At 42.0% G+C, this 22008-nt stretch overlaps 1 protein-coding gene across 1 annotated transcript in view; it reads right to left on the reverse strand.

Annotated features, from left to right (window-relative positions):
• ldlrad2 (low density lipoprotein receptor class A domain containing 2) overlaps positions 1-22008 on the reverse strand; it is a 56046-nt gene that overhangs the window by 13194 nt on the left and 20844 nt on the right. The window contains exons 2-3 of the mRNA XM_068017004.1: positions 12239-12455; positions 11937-12136 (exon numbers count right to left, since the gene is read on the reverse strand). Coding sequence (XP_067873105.1) covers positions 11937-12136; positions 12239-12455 — 417 coding nt within the window. The remainder of the gene's footprint in view (positions 1-11936; positions 12137-12238; positions 12456-22008) is intronic.

Here is a 22008-nt window from a genome sequence, read left to right on the forward strand (position 1 = left end):
CACCGCTTTCTAATTATATGGCAAAGAAACCAGCACAAACAGGCTTTCTTAGGTTTAAAGAAGAAAACTTGAAATTTATTAAACTTAATAAATTTAAACTCTAATTCAGTCACCGCCTAAGGATACACGACGCATCCCATGCTAGCATGCATATGCAATACACACATGCAAATAGAGAGGAAAGAGCAGAAGAAAAATAAAGTGGAAAGGCTTGAGGCAATATCTGAAGAGTTGTTGTTACAGTTCTGCGAGCTCACTGTGAAGTCCTTGATTGTAGGTAAATCTTGCTTTTCGTTGGGGCCCATTATTCTTCTTAAACCTTGTTCACCGTAGGAGACTTTTCTCTCTTGGGGTTCATGTGTCTTCAGTGGATTCAGAGGCTTGTGAGAAAGAGATGGGAGCAGACAGTAGAGATCTTCTCAGTTCAGGAGCAAACAGACTTTCTCTGAGTTCAAACTGTTTGTACAATTCAGAAAAACCCAGGTTGCCAAGCAGGTTAGTCATGTGACTAACTGGTCTGACCGCGTCTTGGCTCTGTGGATTGTATCATCTTAGCAGGGCCTGGAATGTACTTCCCTGCCTTTAATGTCTGGTGCTCAAGGTCCATTGTGGGTTAAATGGATAAGGAAAGTAACCTCTCTTGTCCCTATTGGTATGTAAATGTCTTGCAGCCAAGTGTCTGGCAGCCCTTGGTAACAGGCTTTCACTTCTTCCCGGCAACAGTTTGAAATTTAATGTCCACATGGTGAAATTAATATGCCTCATTCTTGGTAGGTGGGGGTCTAACATGACAATATGTATTTAATTTAAAGAAAAAAGGTGGAATCTGTTAGGGTCTGAAGTTCTATTAATGGATGATAAATACCTGGTAGTTCAAGATAATGGGGTGAACAGGTGTAGGGCATTAATTAGTGAATTGTATTCAAGTGCGTATATATAAAGAACCAGCCAGCACTGGGTGGTGGTATTTGGAGAGCAGAAGTAAGCTCTGTGACAAGCAATAAACAATCTCCACCAAAGCATCCTAGTCTCAGTGTCTTCTTCACAAACAGGCTTGGAGATTTCTCTAACATGGCTGAGTCAATAATTTTGTCAAATGTCCGTGGTGCAACAGGGTCAGTGCCTATCCCTGTTCCATTGTTCCCAGATGTTAACAGCTGCTTGGCACAGTAACATCTTCATCATCTTTGACTCCTTGTTTACGACCCAAAGTTTGGAAGGGTGAAACCCATTGTTCTTCGGGTGTTTTTTTTATTCGTTTGTGGGATATGGGCGTCGCTGACTAGACCAGCATTTATTGCCCATCCCGAATTGCCCTTGGACTGAGTGGCTTAATAGGCCATTTCAGAAGGCATTTAAGAGTCAACCACATTGCTGTGGGTCTGGAGTCACATGTAGACCAGACCAGGTAAGGATGGCAGATTTCCTTCCCTAAAGGACATTAGTGAACCAGATGTTTTTTTACAACCATTGACAGTGGTTTCATGGTCACCATTAGACTAGCTTTTAATTCCAGATTTATTAATTGAATTCAAATTTCACCATCTGCCATGGTGGGATTCAAACCCATGTCCCCAGAGCATGAGCCAGGGCCTCTGGATTCCTAGTTCAGTGGCATTAACACTACTCCACCATCTCCCCTGCATTACCCCTGTAGTCTCTGTTTCTTTCCAAAGTAAGCCTTTGATCCGAGTTCTCTGTTGTCCTGTTTTCCACCTTGTCCTTTAACAGAGTGGACGTGAGGTCACCCGACCTTCCCGACTCCATCTTAAAACTTTTAAAAATGACAATTTTTAAAACATAATCATGTTACAAAGTCCAGCATTCATTCCACCTTCCCCTCCAAAAATAGAAAATTCATTACCTTGGTAATGATTTTTCTTGCTACATAATCACATATAACGTTGCAAATATTTTTATTATTAACATTTTACACTTTACACAGGTAACAACAATATTTTATATTTCTGAGTTGCTCTCCTCTATTATACCCTTTCTTTAAATTCTGGATAGAGCATTGGCAATTACATTGCTCTTTCCTATAACATATACAATCTTTAGGGTAAATGGCTGTAACATTAAAATCCATTGAAATAATCCGGCGTCCTTGGTTTTGAACTTTTCTAAAACCTTCATGGATTATAATCGGTGTAAACGGTTATTTCCCCTTAGCCATTATTGACGTATTTTTCAAATGTTAAAGACCTAAAGTATCCTGTTCAATAGTGGAGTACTTTTTTTATTCTTTCATGGGATGTGACATCGCTGGCAAGGCCAGCATTTGTTGCCCATCCCTAAATGCCCTCGAGAAGGTTGTGGTGAACTGCCTTCTTGAACTGCTGCAGTCCATCTGGTGCGGGTACTCCCACAGTGCTGTTAGAAAGGGAGTTCCAGGATTTTGATTCAGCAGCAGTGAAGGAACGGCGATATACTTCCAAGTTAGGATGGTGTGTGGCTTTGAGGGGAACTTGCAAGTAGTGATGTTCTCATGTATCTGCTGCCCTCGTCTTTCTAGGTGGTAGAAATCGCGGATTTTGAAGGTTCTGTCGGAGGAGCCATGGTGGGTTGCCGCAGTTCATCTTGTATATGGTACACATTGCTGCCACTCTGTGTCGGTGGTGGAGGGAGTGACTGTTTAAGTTGGTAGATCGGGTGCCAATCAAGCGGCTACTTTGTCCTGGATGGTGTCGAGCTTCTTGAGTGTTGTTGGAGCCACGCTCATCCAGGCAAGTGGAGAGTATTCCATCACATTCCTGACTTGTGCCTTGTAGATGGTGGACAGGCTTTGGGGAGTCAGGAGGTGAGTTACTCACCTCAAAATTCCTAGCCTCTGGACTGCTCTTGTAACCACAGTATTTATATGGCTGGACCAGTTCAAGTTTTGGCCAATGACAACCCCCAGGATGTTGCTGGTGGGGTATGCAGTGATGGCAATGCCATTTAATATCAAAGAGAGGTGGTTAGATTCTTGTTGGAGATGGTTATTACCTGGCACTTGTGTGGTGCAAATGTTACTTGCCGCTTATCAGCTCAAGCCTGAATGTTGTCCAGGTCTCATTGCATATGGACACGACTGCTTCAGCATCTGAGGAGTTGCGAATGGTACATTGTGCAATCATCAGCGAACATCCCCACTTTTGATCGTATGTTGGAGGGAAGATCATTGATGAAGCAGCTGAAGTACTTCTTCTGTTACTTATTGAGTTTTCTAGAAAAATAACTGAATCGTTCGATTCCCGTATCATCATCCTGGAGTAATACAGCTCCTACTCCGACATCGCTGGCATCAATAACTACCATAAAGGGCTTGCCAAAATTTGGTGCTGCTGGAATGGATTCCCTTATTAAAATGGCCTTTAACTTTTCAAACGCCCTTTGACAGGGTTCTGTTCACTGGATCTTCACGTCTATTTTTCATAAATTTGTCAGTGGAGTTATGACTGCACTGAAGTTAGGAACAAACTTCTGGTAGAACCCACAACCCTGAGAATGGTAATATCTCCCTTTTTGTCATGGGGACTGAAAAGTCTATTATCACCTGAACCTTAGCTTCTCCAGGCAACAACTGGCCTTGACCCACTACATACATAGGTGATCTTAGTCTCAGCAAATTCACTCTTTGCTAAGTTTACTACCAAATTGGCTCGCTAACCTGTCAAACAGAACCCTTACATGTTTAACATGGTCTTCCCTGGTGTCAGTGTATACCAACAGATCATCAAGGTACACAACACAATTGCTTAATCCAGCAATCACCTGCTAAGTCATCCTTTGGAATGTGACTAAATAGCATGACCTTACACTGAAATAGGCCATCAGGGTCACAAAGGCAGACATTTCTTTAGCTTGATTGGTCAAGGGGACTTGCCAATAATCTTTTAGCAAGTCAATTTTGCTAATAAAGACTGAATTTCCCACTCTGTCAATACAATCTTCAAGTCGTGGGATTGGATAAGAGTCTGTTTTAGTTACTGCATTGACTTTCCAATAATCGATACAAAATCTTTTGGAACTATCCGGTATTAGTACTAGAGCCACTAGCTACTTTGACTAGGTTCAATTATATAATTCTTTAACATGTATTGAACCTCCTCTCTGACCTGAGCTAATTTATCAGGATTGAGTCGATAAGGGTTTTGTTTAATGGGTGTAGCTGTTCCCACATTAACGACATGAAGGGCTACGGGGATCGAGCAGAGGCGAAGGACTGAATGGATAGCTCCATGGAGAGCTGGTATGGACTTGATGGGCTGAATGGCCTCCTTCTGTGCCGTAAATGACTCTATAAATAGCCAGAGGAGTTCAACCTGGCGTATCTGCACATACTGCTTTAAATTCTTTTAACAGTTCAGCCATGTCTCTTTTATGCAGTTCAGAAAGATAGTGTAGAACTGTATCTAAATTTTCTAACACTTCTGTCAGTTTCACCGCAGGGGATTCAATCTGTGAGTTCTCGGTCTCTGCCCATTCCTCCAATTCATCAAAAGTAACATTATCCTTAACCTCCTCTTCCCTCATTTGAGATACATTTACTGGCTGACAAATTTCATGGTCATGGTACCTTTTCAACATATTCACATGACACACCTTTGACTTTCCATCTGGGATGCTAACCAAATAATTCACCTAATTAAGTTTCCTCTTAATGAAGTAAGGTCCACTGAATCCAGCAGTCAATGGTTCCCCAGGCAAAGGCAACAAAACTAACACTTGTCTCCAGGTTGAAAACTGCATGCCTTAGCATCACTTGCTAAGAAATCTTGAGATGTTCTCTGGCAATCTCACAAGTCTCTCTCGAAATTCCAACACATAATCTAAGAAGGCAGTTTCCTCTTGCGCTAAAAATCTCTCCTTAATTATTTAAGGGGACCCCTAAACCATGACCATAGACCAATTCAAATGGCCTGAACTTAGTGGACTCATTTGGTGTGTCCCTGGTGGCAAATAATAAAAATAATATCCCCTTATCCCAATCATAAGGATGCTCAAAACAAGAAGCCTTTATCATGCTTTTAGGGTTTGGTAATACCTTTCCAAAGCACCTTGTGACTGCGGGTGATAAGCGGATGATTTGAGCTGTCTCACTCTGAAATTACTCATGACCTCTTGAAATACCCCTGACATGAAATTTGACCCCTGGTCTGACTGAATTTCTTTTGGCAATCCATATCTAGCGAAAAACTGAATTAATCCCTCAATCACGACTTTTTCTACAATCTTTTTCAAAGGTATTGCCTCTAGAAACCCAGTAAATAAATCCATGATCGTTGGGAGAAACTTGTGACCTGACTTTAGTTGTGGGTAAGGGTCCGACACAATCCACAAGAATCCTACCAAACGGTTTGTCAAAAGCAGGTATCGGGATCAACGGGGCTGGCTTAATCGAAGGCTGTGGCTTCCAAAATACCTGACGTGTATGGTAAGTTCTGCAAAATTCAACCACATCCTTATGCAAGCCTGGCCAATAAAAAATGCTGTTTTATTCTGGCCTGAGTCTTTCGAATACTCACATGACCTGCCACTGGGATCTCATGGGCAATTCTCAAAGTTTCACGATGATACACAGGGAAAAGAACAATCTGATGAACTGTAGCCCAGTCCTCATCAGCAGGGCTCTGGGGAGGTCTAAACTTTCTCATTGGAATATCATTCTTAATAAAATAGCATTCAGGGACCTTTTCAGCTTCTGCCTCAGAACACGCCATCTGAGACAAACTTCTTGAGTCAGGTCTGTCTGTTGTGCCTCAATCAAAGACAATCTGCTAAACAATTCACCATTGCTAGCCTTGAAGCCTTTTCCACCAACATCTGCATGCAAATCCTTGAGAAAAGTTTCAGTCAACGAAACACCCAAATTTTCCTTCACAACAACTGAATCCTTCTCATCTTGTTTAATCTTATAAACCTGGGATCTTGTCACTACACAATCCGGGAATATTCCAGGAAATTCTTTCTGCAAAACTTCAGTTTCAGCAACCTCCACTGTCTTTTCTGAAACTACTGGAGACGCCAAAAACTTATCCCCAGCTAAGTCATTCCCTAGCAACAAATCGACCCCTTAAATATGCACATCTGGGACGATTCCCACTGTTACCCGATGTTGACTAACTCACATTGCAAATTAACCTTATGCAATGGAACGGATAAATAGCCCCCCTCAATGCCCCACACCACGACTTTCACATCGTAGCACTATTTGGGGAAAAATATACATCCTTTGCTACCATTAATGACTGAGCCACCCCTGTAACTCTAAACAACGCAATTGCTTGCCTGCTTCATCTGACAAATATGGGAACACCGTACCCCTGAGCACAAAACTTCTACACCCTTCAGGGACGTGACTTAATTCATTATCACACAGGGGAGCACATTTCTGTTCACTGTCCAACTGCACCACTGTCTTGTCACCAGCGCCACCTATTGGGGCATCCTTTTGATAAACCTACTAGGGGTACTGATTTCCCCTTTAACTTCTAGCATTCTGATTTTGTATATCCTCTTTTATTACAAAAATAACACATTGACCCATTTGACTCAACCCTAGTCTCCTGACCTTTTTTACACTATGAGGGTTGCCTGTATCCTCTCACTAAAACTGAATCTCTTTTCATTCTCCACCCTCTATCTTTCCAACTTCTCTGAAAGTTTCCAAACTGGGGCCTGTAAATACTGCTTTTGTGGGTCAATTTGTAATCATCTGCCATTTCTGCAGCATTCCTTATTTTACCAATTTTATGTTCTTCCAGGTGGGACCTTATTCCTGAAGGGATACTATTTTTAAATTCCTCCATTAGGATTACTTCCCTCAGGTTTTCAAGTCTTGTTCCATCTTCATGGACCAATACCAACTATCAACTATCATTTCCTTCTCTCTAACAAATTCCATAAATGTCTGACCCGTTTCTTTTTTAAATTTCTGAATTTTTGCCTGTAAGCCTCTGGTACCAGCTCATAAGCATTGAGAACTGCAGTTTTAACCACTGCATAATCACTTGACTATTCCTCTAACACTTTTCCCACTAACACACTGCAAAAAAATTGTCCAACTTTCTGTCAGCCATTGCAACTTCGTAGCAATTTTTTCAAAGCACATTTCAATTCCTTCCTCACTGAATTTAGGCACTAAGCAAATATTCCTTGCTAAATCAAAACCAAGAGTAAAATCGGATTCATCCTCAAACCTTCCTGTCACTCCCTGTTTCCATCTATGTTTTTCTCTGTCCAGTGCAAATTTCCTGGCTTCTCTTTCTTTTTGTAACTCTCTTTCTTCTACTTTCTCCTTGAATTCAAGCTTTCTCATTTCAAGTTGTGATTATCTTTCTCTTTCCTTTTCCCTTTCTTCTTTTTCAAGTTCCGCTTGCCTCATTTGTAACTGAATTCTAGCTAACTCAGAGAGCTGCCAGAACCACCGTTTTCTTCCTCAAGATTGAAATGCCGAGCCAACACTTCAAAAATTTCTGCCTTTTTATGTTTGATTTTAAACTAACCCCCACTTGCTCAAATTCCAATGTACCCATTTTACAGCCTTTGAATTCGTATCCTGGATGAGCCCCCAACTTGTTATGACCTTAGTGAGACTGTTAATGTTAAAATACAAGATATGAAACCCCAGATCAATTTAAAGAATTATATGATAAGATTTCATGTTTTAAGACTTTTATTATAACAATTAAACTAAAAGAAATCCCCATTAACTAAATAAATCATACTTGGTAAGTAGCTGACACCCAAAATTACAAAAAAGCTGTTTACTTATTAAAATACTTGAAAACCTCACACCACACTTATACATTACACAGTCCTCTTTGGCAAAATCTTTGTGGTTAAAAGTCCCAACTCCTCAAAGTTGCAATGGGTTGGTGTCCAGATCTTTTCAAAAATCAATGTCCTCTTCGCTCACTTCTCTGAGCACTTTCAACCTGGTCGTCCGCGAATAAGGCAATTCCTGGTGATCCTGATGGGCTTTTACTTCTCCGTGAACTTCGACTTTCAAAACAGGTTCCAGTCTTCGCAGGCTTTCGCTGTCTTAGGCTGCCAAGAACAGGTGTTCCTTCTCTCCCTCTCGAGGATGCCACCACTGGTTGTCTTCCTTACAGCCTGCTCTGAGACTACAACCATTGGGTTCCCTTCTTACAGCCTGTCTGCCTTCAGAAAACTGGTCAAATTTATTTGGACTCAAAAGTCAATAGCTTATTCTCCTGTTCCAATATGCAAAATCCAGAAGTCTGGTTTCACAGAGCCACCTGGGCCTTCAATTGTTCCCAGGTGTTAACAGTTGCTTGGTACATTGGCATCTTCAGCATCACTGACTCCTTATTTACAACTTGAAAGTCTGGGAGGGTGAAATCCATTGTTCTTCAGGTGTTAGCCCTGCAGTCTCTGTTTTTTCCAATAAAAGTATTTGATCGGTGTTCTCTGCTGTCCTAGTAACCAAGATATCTGTCTTGTTCTTTAGCAGAGTGGATGTGAGGTCATCGGACCTTCCAGACTCAATCTTAAAAATCACAATCAAGGGAACTATTTAATCAGACATTCACAAAAGCTTGTAAACTAGCTGTTGGAGCATGTTTGCTTGGATAAGTCATGATGAGGGGAGTCTTTGAGGATACTGGATAGAGAAATGGTTTTACATGCAGACAGTATAATAACACACAAACCTTTATACAGGCTACAATGTACGAGATTATAAAACTGATCCAGGAGCACAAATAGAAGGGTGAGTCCTTTGTTCAACATGTTTGCATTTGGACTTATAGGTGCAGGGGTTTTGTGTTGTAACTCCACATCAACTATACTCTGTTAATGCTGGACCACGGCCATCCAATATTTGACCTGCTGCTGTCTGTCGGAATTACCCAATATAGACCCATCCCACGCACTTCCACCCAAGAAATATTCGTAGAAACAATTTAAATACAGCCATCCAAATAGCAAAAAATAAACACTTCCCCTACATATTCAAATACCATTGTAACATTCTGTGGAATGAATCCAACACGTTGTCTCTTTAGATACTGTAAATATTTTATAGTTAATTAATTAATTATTTGTTCAAATTTTTAACATTTAATTATTATAGATTTAATTTTGTGTAGTAAATTAATTATGATTTATTTTTTGTATTTATTTAATGAATGCCCTTGTTGGACAGAGCTGTGAAAGAAGGCAGCCTGTCGCTGAGAAGCAGCCATGCATATGACAGGACATGGTGATGCCTAAATCCCTTGCCACTGCCTTTCTGGTCAATCTATACCCATGTGGCACTCCATCTTGCATTTGCCACATGCAAGTCCCAGAGAGGAGAGAGGTATGGAGGACTCACCTTGGCAGAGTGAAGGAGGTCATTGACCCTTGTTACAACCAGGTGCGGAAGGGAGACATTACCAATTAATGCTGAACTAGAGGCACATGCCCACAAAAACTGGACTGAGGCTGCCCAACTCATTTCACATTGGACCTTGAGAGCTAGCAAAGTGAGGAGATTCCACCCCATCACCCTGGGCTTCAGTAGTGTACCCAGACCCCAGTAGTGAAGGGGGTTAATTTAACCTAAACCTTGTGGCATGCTCCATTTAAAATCCGCCCCATCTTACTCTCCTTTGAGTGCAATGGAGAGTAAAATCAGGCAGGGACTAAAACTGGCGGACAGTTCCCGACCAGTGGGTTAGGTTAAAAAGACCCCCAAAAGATCAATGTCTGACCCAATGCCACACAAATCTCCCTCCAGTATTCTTTAAGCTAGTGGAAATTTCCTGCCCTCCTCAGAGATTGTGTAAATTGGCTTGTTTTGCTCTTAGCAGGTCTATCTGTTGGCATGTTAAACCTGTACCAGAAAACAAGGGTGGCTAGAAAGTCTCTGAAACTGCTGTCGGCACATAAAGTGCAATTTTCTGCTTGTCAGTAATTGAGCTGTAAATGTATCAACACTGAAAAGACTGGGTTCCATAAATCAGTTGTGCATCTGTGAATCACGGGTGTAAAGTTAAACTGTCCCTAATTTGGACAAGACAGACATGATTGCCTAATTTATGGATCAATCATCTTAAAACTGAAAGTAAAACAAAAGTGAAATTTGTTGTAGTAGCTCCAAAGTACTCCTGAATTGTAAGGTTCTGTATTCTTTACAAGAAGGATATATTGCAAAGTTCAGGAAGAACTGAAGATTTGAGACCAATATTACTTTATTTACTTCTCAACTACTTATGCTGTTTTGTAAGTTCCCATATGTTGGACAACTGCCATGATCTTGGTAACAGTTTACAGCCCATATCTTTCTGGGTCATTCCCTGGCCACCGCGCAGCTAACCACAATACCTCTCTTCTGAGACTAAAGAGTAAATCCACCAATCCTGCACTCCAGCAGTGAGCCATGTTGAATAGAATCAGTATTCTAGTGTTGTTAACTTTATCTCCGACCTGTGCTCTCTTTGAGTTAGCTGGGAGTGCAGCATTGGTGAATTTACCTGTATAAGTTCAATTCTGCTGGTTTCATTCTACAGTGCAGAATCTTCTCTCTTTTAGGAGGTATTTTTATCAGTAAGGCTACACTATTACATTCAACAAGGAAAAACTGCAGGGCTCGATGGGAAAGAGCAAGGGAGTGGAACTAATTAGATAACTCTTTCAAAGAGCCAGCTCATTTACCAAGCTGCAAATGGCCCTTCAGTGCTGTATGATCTTAGAATTATTATTGATCATATTTTGTGGTTTTGCCACATTTCCTGAGTCCCCACTTCCAATGTCTGAACAGTTTCCACATTCTTTCAGTTAATGAGACTATGGATGCAAAGTTCATCTTTGATGGGGGTGAAAAATGGGTGGTAGTGAATCGACTGCAAACATTAGAACTGGGGACACAGAGACACGCACCATGCAATAGTCTTGAAATTACACCGTGGCATCAGACACCTCCTTCAAACAATACAGCCGCATGTTAAGGCATTTAAAAGGAGATTAAATGCAATTTGGGTCTTTTTCTTGCCTGGGAATCTAACCATAAAAGAGATTTCAGCCCCAGGCTGCAGCAAAAGGTCAGATGCTTTCCATGTGCACAGCTAGAATTAGATTTTCTTAGAGAGGTATTGAGAGGTGATAATTTGTAAAAATGACTGTAAGATGTCTTCCAATTCAGACTAGAAAATATGTTGATCTCTGCTGAGCCCTGTGCACCCAGGCTACAATGAACTCTATAACCAAAGGTTGGTAAACGCAGGTATGCAGCGTATGCCCATTAAATTTCAACACTTCCCCTGCCACATTAGTTTCATCCCTCCACCATAGCTGCTGGAGGAAGTTATTTTGACTTTGGGCGAGAATGTAAAATGGGTAATATCGGGTCAGCCTCCCATTATATGACTATCCCCATTTCATTTCCATGGGCGAACAGCAAATCCAATAGTGCCCATTGTACACTATCGTCCAAAATCAAAATGATCCACATTGAGTCCAACTAACAATGTAAGGCAATTGAGTTAACAAGCACAGATGATCACAACCCATCCCTAGCCTTATGAATGCACTTCTAATAATGTTCAATCAGGGCAGTCATATTGGTCTCAGTAATTCCTTTCAGACTTTCAAAAGGGAATTGGATAATTATCTGAAAAGAAAAAAATTGCAGGGCTAAGGGGAAAGAGCAGGGGAGTGGGACTAGCTGAGTGTTCTTGCAGAGAGTCAGCATGGACGTGACAGACCAAATGACCTCCTTCTATGCTGTAACCACTGTTTGATTCTATTCTATAAGATGACATCAGTACTTATTTGAAATTAATAGAAATGGGCAATACAAACACACAAAAGATGTTAATATTAACTCTGATTTTTAAAGGTGGTTCTGGTAATGGTATGCCCTCTTTTTAGTTGCTACCACAACTCTATCAGAATTTGAAATATAACTGTATTTTTTTTTCCAATTGACAAAAAGTATCTTTTACCTGGTCTAAGTGAAGTGAAATCTCCAACAAAGTCCACTCTGGGTTGTTGACCTCTGGTGACCAGTCTCAGAGAAAGGTAGTTCCCAGTTGATGAAATTGGCTTCGGGATGCTCTTCCCACATAAAAGGGAACCAATAGGTGGTGAATTTCTATCCTTCCCGTCATAAAATTGTACGTACGATCCAGCATTGCACGTGTCAGTAATCTCCTCTCCTAGTGGTAGCACACCTGCTCTTTGCCCAGGCCTGGTGTTATTCTGTAGGGACAGAGGTCCTGTCGCATTGCGCTGCAGTAGTTGAGATGCAGTGGTGGGCTGAAGGAAAGAAGACTCTCGCAGCAGACTGTACACCAAGAAGAATCTAAACTGGAACTGAACTTTGTCCTTAGGGGAAGCTGCCTGCATTGTAAACCCACAGTCAATCCCGACTGTGACAAAATAGTTCTTCTGAGATTCTTGGTGGGAGTTGATAATAATTCCATCAGCCCTCATGGTCTGTCCACAGAAATCCACCAGACTGACTTGGAGCAATAGAAAATACCGTTGCATTATTTATTGTATGTACTGGCTACTCAATATCTGAGCAAATCTAATCAGACAAAATTCTGTTTGAAAACATTTTATCCAGGTACACTTGACCCTCTCTGTCCATCTATGATTCGCAGTATAAAGTGAATGTAATGCAAGACAAGGATATTTTATATGGTTTGTCTTTTACTGAGCAAGTCACAAGAAATGTAGCTGATCTAAGAGTTTATGGTATATCATATTCATGAACGAATAGAATAAAAGAAAAGAAAGGGTGGTTTTTGGACTGAATTATAAAGTTTCACTTAAGAATGCTTGTATGACATTATAGCTTAGGTACAGTCATTACTCTGCTCTGATCTGACCCATGTAATAACTGTTCTGGAACTGACATACTGTCTATTGTGAGGCAGAAAAGTGGGGAAATATTTTATATCCCAGCACTGTGATCTCTTAAGCTTGATATTTAACGATGGTGAATATTTTACATTATTGACCACTATGCATTCTGCCTTTAGACATAATAGTTCAACATTAACAAAATGCAAAAGCATAAAAAAGACAGAAAAATGGAAATAGAGTATCCTGATTGTAAGGAAATGGACGTCTGAAAATACTCCTTGGAATTCTCATAAATTACCTCAATTTATAAAGAATAACTTTTATTGAAATTGCTATAAATTGAAGTTACTTTCTTTAACAATGAATGCAATCTGCTCTATCTTGTATTCTATGGGGCATCCAGCAGTAAAGTAATAAAGTGGGACCTTTATTAGGGTTCTATGGGGATCCTAATGAAAGAGCTGCCAGAGCCTAGATCGATCATTGTCCTCTCCCTCACACCACACAACCCAAGGATGACATGGAGAACACAGAGATTTATTGTGCTTCTCAGCATTTATTGGTGAGGTTTCCAGGGGCTGAGGGAAGTCTGGTTAGGACATTCAGAAGAATGTTTAAAGCTGATTTGCTTTGTTCATCCCTCAACTCTTTTCTCTGAGCCTGTTTGCATGGCACTTTGACAACTGCATTTGAAAGCATTATCTTGAAATAGTTATTCAAAAAATGCCTTTGATGCTGGATGTAATTGTTTGCTGCACTAATTATGCTCCAAATAACGTGGTACCGTAGTAGAAATAGTAGCAAACAGTAATGTGAAAAATTTTGTTCCAACACCTCAGCTCCAATACCTATCCTACAGACATCGGAAGGCAGTCGTTATACTGCACGACTTGTCTGAAACCAGTAGCTGCAGCTGGTGCTTTCTACTTGCAGCAGGGGAGTCATATTGCAGCCTCCCTATCTATATTTGCAGTGCATTGAGAGAACTCTATGCACTTGTGTAGCCATGTATTGATAGAGCTCCACCCTTCCCCACAAAATGTTTAAATGGTTCGAGATGGGGCTTTGGGGGCTTTGAGCCCTTATACTCTCACTACACTGGGAATAATGTGGTTTCAGTTTATAAAATACCCACAGCATTCCTGGAACCCAGTTTGATACTGTACTAAAAGGTTAGTCAAAGGAAGGGTGGGGCTAATTAGGGTCAAAAATGGAGATCTTATTGTAGAAGCTGAAGTATTAAATGAATACTTGGCATCAGTCTTCACAGGATAAGAGGATGCTGCCAATGTAGCAGTAAAGGAGATATCGGTGATATTGTATAAAATAAGAATAGATAAAGAAGAGGTACTAAAAAGATTGGCAGTATTCAAAGTAGAAAAGTCACCCAGTCCAGATGGGATATGTCCGAGGTTGCCAAGGGTAGTAAGGGCGGAAGTGGTGGAGGCTCTGGCCACAATCTTCCAATCCTCCTTAGGTCCAGATGCAGTGCCAGAGGATTGGAGGATTGCAAATGTTCCCCCTCTGTTAAAAAAGGGGACAGGGATAAACCAATCAGCTTAACGTCAGAGGTGGGAAAACTTTGAGACACAATAATCTGGGACAAAATTAATTGGCACTTGGAAAAGCATATGCCACGAAATAAAAGTCAGCATGGATTTGTTGAAGGAAAAATTGTGTTTGACTAACTTGATTGAGTTCTTTGATGAAGTGTGGTTAATGTTGTCTATATGGACTTTCAAAACAAAATACCACATAATAGACTTGTAAGTAAAATGAAAGCTCATGGGATTAAAGGGACAGTGGCAGCATGGATACAAAATTGGCGAAGGGACAGAAAGCAGAGAGTAGTGATGAATGGTTATTTTTTAGGTTGTAGGGAAGTTGACAGTGATGCCCCCCCACCCCCCACCATTTTTTAAAATATACAATCATGGAATGTGGGCATTGCTGGCAAGGCCAGCAATTATTTCCTATCCCTAATTGATCTCGAGAAGGTGGTGGTGAGCTGCCTTCTTGAACCACTGCAGTCCTTATAGTGTAGGAAAACCCAAAGTGCTGTTAGGGAGAGAGTTGCAGGATTTTGACCCAACGTAACCCAGTGTTAGAAACACTGCTCTTTTTAATATGTAGTAATGACCTGGGCCTGAGTATACAGGGCATAATTTCAAGGTCTGCAGATCTGGGGGTGTATGTACACAAATCTTTGAAGGTGGCAGGACAAGTTGAGGAAACTGTCAAAAAGCTATATGGGATCCTTTCCTTTTAATATACACAAAGAGCACTAAAGCAAGGAACTTATTCTAGCCCTATATAAAACACTGGTTAGGTCTCTGCTGGAGTACGGTGCTCAGTTGTGTGCACCATACTTTAGAAGGAATGTCAAGATCTTGGAGAAGGTGCAGAAGAGATTTCCTTGAATGGTACCAGGGACAAGGGACTTCTGTTATGTGGAGAGATTGGAGAAGCTGGGGTTGTTCCATCCCTGCCGGAAACTCCATTCCCTAGCGACCGATTCCATCCCTCTCCCTGGCAAGTGTCTGAGGTTGAACCAGACTGTTTGTAACCTTGGTGCCACATTTCACCCCGAGATGAGCTTCTGAACACATATCCAAATCTTCATTAAGAGTACCTATTTCTACCTAGGTAACATTGCCCAACTCTGCTCCTAGCCCAGTTCACCTGCTGCTGGAACTTTAGTCCTTGCCTTTGTTACCTCTAGACTTGACTGTTCCAATGCACTCCTGGCCAGCCTCCTATCTTCCACTCTCCATAAGCTTAAGGTCAGCCACAATTCTGCTGCCTTCACCATTGTACTCACTAACCTATACTGCCTCCCGGTTAAGCAACGTCTCAATTTTAAAATTCTCATCCTTGAGTATTGCTGAAGATAGAGACATGTTGTCAAAGCTTTTCGTCTTGCCCTCATCAGGATAGACACAAGAATGCCAAATTTCAAAGGGAACAACAATTTATACTGCATGAGAAAAGGGGTGCTGATTGGTCAAGGCGTTGTCATGGAGAATGCAACAGGGAACAATGGTCCCCCATGCTTTGTTTAATTCAAAAAGGCGCAACATCCGAACATGTTTCTTTTGCCTGCAGAGGACAGGCCCCTGTCCCTTCCAGGGTAACTTGAGGTAGACTGGACACTTTTCAGGTCCAAAAGTAGCAGCCTTAGGCTCATTCACACTGCTATTACGAAGTAGCAACACAAGTGGTATTTTACACTAACAGGATGCTGCCGTCAAGCCAAGATAAAGCTCTGCCTACCATACAAATGAGAAATGTGGTATATGAAATCCAGTGCTGGTGTGATGCCAGGTATATAGGCTGTACGTCCCAATAAGTGGCAGATCGTATCAGACAGCACATCACTTCGGCTGTTTGCAATATGCAGAGTACTGATCATACTCAACCAGCCTGTACTTGCACAACTCAGAACACAATGTCTAACATTAGGTTGGATTGGACAGTACTTACACGAACAGAATTACACTAACAATCAATTTGAGTTTATCAGTTGGGCTCGCAATGTGGCTCACTTACGCTTGCTAGAGGCTGGATATATTCATATGCAGGGACCTGTTCTCTGGAGGCAAAAGGAACATGTCCAGGCATTGCGTCTTTTTTGAATTAAACAAAGTGTGGGGAGCAATAGTTCCCTGGTGCATTCTCCATGGCATCGCCTTGACTAGACTCAACTTGCCAACCAATCAGCACTCCTTTTCTTATGCAGTATAAGTTGTTGCTCCCTTTGAAATTTGGCATTCTTGCGTCTGGCTTGATGAGTGCAAGACAAAAAGCTTTTACAGCATGTCTGTTTGTTCAGCAATACTCAGGTTCTGTACTGCCAAGCGACTATTCTCATCCTTGTTTTCAAATTCCTCCATGGCCTCATCCCTCCCTATCTCTGTAATCTACTCCCGCCTTAAAACCCTCCAAGATATCTGCACTCCTCCGATGCTAGTCTCTTAAGTATCCCCAATTTTAATCGCTCTACCATTGACGATCATGCCTCCAGCTGCTAAGGCCCCAAGCTCTGGAATTCCCTCCCTAAACCTCTCTGCCTCACTACCCCTCTTTCCTCCTTTAAGATGCTCCTTAAAACCATAGCTCTTTCATCAAGCTTCTGTTCATCTACGTGAATATCCTTTTATGTAGCTTGGTGTTAAACTTTGTTTGATAATGTGCCTGTGAAGTGCCTTGGAATGTTTTACTGCTTTTTTACTTGTAAGTTGTTGTTGTTCTCCTTAGAGCAAAATAGGTTAACATGAGATTTGATGGAGGTGGTCAAAATCATGAAGGGTTTTGATACAGTAATTAAGAAGAACTGTTTCCAGTGGCAGAAGGATTAGTAACCAGAGGACACAGATTTAATGTGATTGGCAAAAAAAAACAAGTGGCATGAGGAAACATTTTTTCATACAGTTTGATGTTATGATCTGGAGTGCACTGCCTGAAAGGATCGTGGAAGCAGATTCAATAGTAACTTCTGAAAGGGAATTGGATAAATACTTGAAGGGAAAAATTTACAGAACTATGGGAATGAAAAGTAGGAAATTGGGACAATTGTTGAGCTCTTTCAAAGAGCCAGTGCAGGCATGATGGGTTGAATAGCCTCCTTCTGTGCTTATATATTTGAGCAATATCCAGGCCAGCATGCTGCTGCTTTCCAACAACCGCTACAATAACAACAACTTGCATTTATAAAGCGCCTTTAAAGTAGTAAAACATCCTAAAGCGATTCACAGGCGCATTATCAAACAGGATTTGGCACCGAGCCACAGAAAGGGGATGTCAGGGTAGATAATCAAAAGCTTGTTCACAGAAGGTGGGTTTTAAGGAGCATCTTAAAGGAGGAAAGAGAGGCAGCAAGGTGGAAATGCTTAGGGAGGGAATTCCAGAGGTTAGGTCCTTGGCAGCTGAAGGCTTAGCCACAAATGCTGGAGAGATTAAAATCGGTGATGCGCAAGAGGCCAGATTTGGAGGACTACAGAAATTTTGAAAAGTTGTAGGGCTGGAGGAGATTACAGAGATAGGGAGGGGTGAGGCCATGGAGGGATTTGAAAACAAGGATGAGAACTTTAAAATTGAGGCATTGCTTAACCAGAAGCCAATGTAGTGCAGCAAACAACAAAGGGGTGATAGGTGAACGGAACTTGGTTAGGATATGGGCAGTAGAGTTTTCGAAGAAATTAAGTTTATGGAGGTGGAAGATTGGAGGCTGGCGATGAGTGTGTTGAAATAGTCACCTCAGGTGGGAGCAAAGGCATGGATGAGGGTTTCAGCAGCAGGTTAGCTGAGGCAGTGTCATATGATGATACGAAGAGGAAATAGGCCATCTTAATAGTGCAGATTTGTGGCTGGAAGCTCATCTTGGGATAAAATATGATATAAGGCTACCAACAGTTTGATTCAGCCTCAGACAGTTGCCAGGGATGGAGTTGATGACTAGAGAATGGAATTTGTGGCAGGGACCAGGGACACTGGGCTGAATTTCCTGGAGGCCGTTGGGACCCTGCCATTGGGACCATATGGGAGTCCTGAGCCCGCCCATGTCGTCAGTGCACCCACCAGCGCAACCTTCCGTGAGGTGGCTTCCTAATTGACCACTCCATGCTTGCCGTCACAGGTTCTCAAAGCTGGAAGCCCAATCAGAGGGCCTGCAGCAATGTCAAGCTGGCTACCAGGAAGCACCCTAGGTTGCCTGCAGAAAAATAATCAAATAAAGAGGCCCGAAGCCGGTAGTGCAATTGGGGTGGCGGGAAACCCCTCCGTAGGTGTGGTGATGGATGCAGTTGCGGCCTTTCATCCCTGCAGCCCTGTCATTGGGGCATGGAGCCACCAGTAGCACACCTCGATTCAGTTGCCGGCCTCCGCACTTGGCAGGGGGTCACTACAACAACAGGAAAATACTGGTGCTGTCGCAAAATAGCCTCTAAATGTGGCCTTAATTTCCCCAATTGGCTGCCCGCCTCCGTGGAGCAGGCAGGCGACTCAGTCCCCAGTCCGCCCCTGGGAAAGTCCCCCAAAGGTGGGAATGTGTCAGGACACCGTCCCAATGTGGCTCCCCACTATTTTCCACCATTCCTCCCCACCTCCAACCTCATCTCCACAGGGCCTGGAAAATTGAATACAATGGCTTTGATCTTCCCAATATTTAGTTGGAGGAAATTTCTGTTCATTCAGTACTGGATGTTGGACAAGCATTCTGACAATTTTAAGACAGTGGAGCAGTCGAGAGAGAGGCAGTAGTGTAGTAGAGTGGGGTGTCATCAGTGCATATGTGGAACCTGACGTGTTTTTGGATGATGCCACCGAGGGGCAGCAGATGAACGAGAAATTGGAGGGTGCCAAGAATAGATGCTTGGGAGACACCAGAGTTAATGGTGCGGGGGGGGGGGGGGTGGGTGGAGAAGCCATTCTTTGGTTACAACTGGATAGATAAGAATGGAACCAGGCATGTGCAGTCGCACCCAGCTGGACAGTGAAAGAGAGGTGTTGGAGGAGGATGGTGAGGTCATGTCAAAAGCTGCAAATAGGTCAAGGAGGATGAGGAGGGATAGTTTACCTTGGTCACAGTCACATAGGATGTCATTTGTGTCTTTGATAAGGGCTGTTTCAGTATTGCAGCAGGTGCAGAAACCTGATTGGTGAGATTAAAACATGGAGTTCTGGAAAAGATGGGCATGGAAAGATGGACAGCACATTCCAGGACTTTGGAGGGAAAGGGACATTCGAGATGGGGCGGCAGTTTGCAAGGACAAAGGGGTCAAAGGTATTTTTTTTGAGGAGAGGAATAATGATGGCAGATGCGCAGGATTGGGGGGCAGTACCTGAGGAGAGAGAGAACCATTGACAGTATCATTTAACATGTGGACCAGGAAGAAAAGTTGGGTGGTCAGCAGCTTAGTGGGAGTAGGATGGTGGGAGTGGGAGCTGTGTGTCATGGACATAGACCCTTTCTCCAGAGGCATATCGGAGCCTGAAAAACTTATGTTCCACAAAAATAAAAAAAAAGTGAATTGGAAAGTTATACATCCGCACTTCAAAGAGGGGAGAAAAGGACAAGGCAAAGAAAAATGTGGAAATTTTCATTCTGGTTGGGTCCAACCCATGCAGAAGTTTATATACTTTCCAGCTCAGCAATCTACCTCGTTTCTTTAATACACCAGAACAAAGTATATTATACAAAATAGCTGCCCATTGGATGAACAGCAAATATTTATTTCAACTAAACAACAGACCTTTATAAAGATAATTGTTTTCAGCTAAATAAAGGGATCAGGAGCGAAGCAAAAAGAATGCGAGCAGGAGGAAAAGCAAATCTAGAAAAAACGTGGGGCAAAGCTGGACGTGAAGTAAATGGTGGAAACGAGACTAGAATACGATATTCAGGGGAAATCCAACAAAATTAACACAAACGGATCGGCTAAAAACGAACAGTAAAAGTGAAGAAAACAGGAAACTAACACGGGAACAGAAAATGCGTTAACGATTGAGATTTGAAATAACTGCAAAACTCAAACTAACTCAGGAGGACAGGGAGGGACTTACCTGTTTGCATAGAATCCACACGCAACATGTTCAGCAGAAGGAACTGCAAAAATCTTCTTAGGTTACTCTCCATCTTCTCGCTCCTTGAACGATTCTCAATTTTCCTGAACTCCGACTGGCCGAGGGAATGTTTTACTGGGTATTCCAGCGCCTGTCCCTCTTTGCGATTACACAACCACCCCGTTCAACCAACAAACTCACCATTTCTTGGCCAAACATTCAGAGAAAGCAGGTGCTGCAATTACTCCATGCAGGTCTAGATTGTTTTTGGAGGGAAGTGGTGGTTGGAGATCCCAAAGGACAAGGATGTTTGATGCACAAAGATCGACAGTCGGTCTTTGTCCATTTTATTCCCCAATGTGTGTTTTGGGGGAAACCATGGAAACAATGCGAGTTTAATAGAGCCAGGAGCCACCACAGTGCAGCCGAGACAATGACACATCTTTCTCCCAATGTTAGCTGCTTGACAATGCAGTGTTTTATAAATTGCAGAACTAACAGTTCTACTCTTCGAGTGTTCACTACATGGGGCATTTCGAAGCTGGTGCTAACCGCGTCTGTTGACTTTGTTGGGCTGAGATAAATAATAATGTTGGCTTTCAGGTCCAACTCACTAAAACACAATCTGACGCCTTCACCGACAGAAAGAAGCTCGAGATCATTAACCTGCACATTTCAAACTATTTGTTCTATAACCATAAAACTTAGTGAAATCCAACATCCAAATACCAGAAACACGAACTGACAATATTCAGCTTTACTAATGATATAAACTATATTGGCAGCTGACATTCAGAAATGTTGTACAAATAATTCTTATCCGGGGTTTATGACGAACATTATTGTTCTATACTATTTTAACTGAAGTTAGAAGATGACCCTTTTGCAGCTTGTGGGAATCGATCGATCCACAGCAGATCTGTACTAAACCTTCTGATCTTAAAGCGAGCACAGCAGCTTTCGCAACAAATCCTAAATTTAACCTGAACCTGAGTTTAAACGTTCTCAGTTGTTACAGGCTTTGACTTGTAAATGACGAAAAGCTAACGCTTTCTGGGACGTTGCTGTTGTTGTAAATGTGTTGAAAGCTCCAATATAATTTTTTTCTACTTAATGAGATGGATACTTATTATTCTAAATGCCAATTAAACTCCAATTATATTTTCCGGGAAAGTAACCTGACCCACGGTTAGTTAACCGTTATATTGGACGTTACACAGAGTAAGTGCGACACAAGACAATGGTTTATATCGATGACCATTCCAGCCACAAGGCTATAATTAATCGTCCCCATTCCAAATTTCTCCCATTTGCAGTTGTGACTGCTTTCTTTGCATTTGTTGATAGACTCTTTCACCATGGGGCCATCACAATCCAGCCTAAAACAAAAAATAGAAAATGCTGGAAATACTCAGCAGGACTGACAGCATCTGTGGAGAGAGAAACAGAGTTAACATTTCAGGTTTGTGATCTTTCATCAGAACTGGCAAAAGTAAGAAATGTGATAGGTTTTGAGCAAGTGAAGGGGGGTGGAGGGGGGAAGGGGGTGAATTCAGCCTAACCCTGTTCTTACTAGTTCGGGAACCACTAGAAAATGAATGGGTGCAAACCCTGCCTGATTTTTCCTCCCAAGCTCAGGGAATG

The sequence above is a fragment of the Heterodontus francisci genome, chromosome 37 (assembly GCF_036365525.1).
Source record: "Heterodontus francisci isolate sHetFra1 chromosome 37, sHetFra1.hap1, whole genome shotgun sequence".
NCBI lineage: Eukaryota > Metazoa > Chordata > Chondrichthyes > Heterodontiformes > Heterodontidae > Heterodontus > Heterodontus francisci.